This window comes from Alexandromys fortis, unplaced genomic scaffold (assembly GCF_014885135.2).
Source record: "Alexandromys fortis isolate MF-2015 unplaced genomic scaffold, M_Fortis_MF-2015_v1.1 scaffold_464, whole genome shotgun sequence".
Taxonomy (NCBI): domain Eukaryota; kingdom Metazoa; phylum Chordata; class Mammalia; order Rodentia; family Cricetidae; genus Alexandromys; species Alexandromys fortis.
Window position 1 is genome coordinate 140,150 of NW_026068366.1, and position 1,900 is coordinate 142,049.

Here is a 1,900-nt window from a genome sequence, read left to right on the forward strand (position 1 = left end):
GTTTTTTACCGCTGAGTAGTATTCTAATGTGTATATATTCCACACTTTCTTCATCCATTCTTCCATTGAAGGACATCTAGGTTGTTTCCAGGTTCTGGCTATTACAAATAATGCTGCTATGAACATAGTTGAACAAATGCCCCTGTCATATGATCGGGCCTCTCTTGGGTATATTCCCAAGAGCGGCATTGCTGGGTCCAGGGGTAGGTTGATCCCGAATTTCCTGAGAAACCGCCACACTGCTTTCCAAAGTGGTTGCACAAGTTTGCATTCCCACCAGCAATGGATGAGGGTACCCCTTTCTCCACAACCTCTCCAGCAAACAGGAGGAAAAGAAAGACAATACTGAGTTCTCTGCATTTTCACTTACAGGATTTTCATACCAAAAGAAAAAGAGACACTGAATCTATTATATCTTGCTTGGCTCTGACAACATTTTGATCATAGTTTCAAGCTCACTGTCTCCCAGGCCCAAGAGAGAAGAGTACAGGTGCAGGGCAGCCTGTGGTGCAGGCAGCTGTTGAGATTCTCAGAAGTTTTTGTTGAAGGCTGAAGCACTGTGGGAGGATACTCATAAGTTTGCACACAGTAATAATCTGCCAAATCTTCAGCCTGGACACTACTGATGGTGAGGGTAAAATCTGTCTCAGATCCACTGCCTATGAAGTAATCAGGGACCCCTATGTGCCGAGTGGATGCCCAGTAGATTAGCAGTTTAGGAGACTGCCCTGATTTCTGCTGGTACCAGCTCAAGTCGTTTTTGTTGTATCTACTGTCAAAAAGACTCTGACTGGACTTGCAATTGATGGTGACCTTCTCTCCTAATGACATAACCGTGGAAGATGCAGACTGGGTCATCACAATACCTGCATAGGTACCTTTAATAAGGAATACAACATGAAGATTCATAATATGCAAACACAGGTATAGTAACAGCTGAAGTTTATCATTTAATAAACTTGCAATGTCACCCTGTCAATGTATATCTTACAAAAAACTGTAAGAATTATTATGGACTAGCACACTCTGTAAATTTCTTATATACAATGAATTGACTCTAAAAAGATTATACTACTTTTAAATTTCTCACCAGACACCCAGAGCAGCAGGGACATGAGAACCTGTGTCTGTGACTCCATCTAGCTCCTCCTGCCTATCTGATGCAGCTCAGCTCATACTGAAACAGTATGGTATATTAAATTTGAGGAGCTGGGCTGGCCTGGAGGCGTCTATGCAAAGCATTCAGCAAATACATAATGAAATGTCTGAGCAGTGTGTGTGAGTGGCTAGTGACAATCAACAGACAAAAATAGCACCATGGGCAGAATGAATGATCACTGAAAGACATCAGTTTATAGCTCTCCAACAGAAATCTAATAGGTACTCTAATAACTACTTTGTGTTAAAATCCAAGACATTTGTAACCAGTTTGCTTTTGTAGAAAGATTAGGAATGCTATCTCAGATTAGTGGTACTAGGAAAATAGTAAAATATTTTTAAAAATTTACAACAGCAAAAGAAACATAGAGTAAGAAAACACGATGTAAAAGATAGGATGGGTGGAGTGAAGAAAAGATGAAAGTATGAGAAAGAGAATTGAAGCTAATTGGGTTTCTTATCATTCATGTGTAAAGTCATTCATGCTGAGTGAATATTGAGCTCCAGATTCCAGACAGATCAAAGAAATATCCTCCATATTACATCGGGAAAATGAAAAAGGACTCTAAATTTGGGAAGATAGAAAGCGAAACACATTGAACTGCATTTCTTCAAGTAGGCTGTAGACCACCACTGTCAAGAGAGTTTATTTCAGAAATGCATATTCTAGAATAACCTAGAAGTCAGCCATATTGAAAGTAGGTGAAAATGTTCCTGTTGACATAATGAACATGCAAAATCC

General features: G+C 39.7%; 1 gene segment (V, D, J or C); it reads right to left on the bottom strand.

Annotated features, from left to right (window-relative positions):
• Positions 1-441: 441 nt before the first annotated feature.
• LOC126495447 (immunoglobulin kappa variable 4-1-like) lies at positions 442-1,139 on the bottom strand. The segment is given in 2 exon segments: positions 442-878; positions 1,091-1,139. Coding segments are annotated over 2 exon segments (486 nt in total).
• Positions 1,140-1,900: the final 761 nt, after the last annotated feature.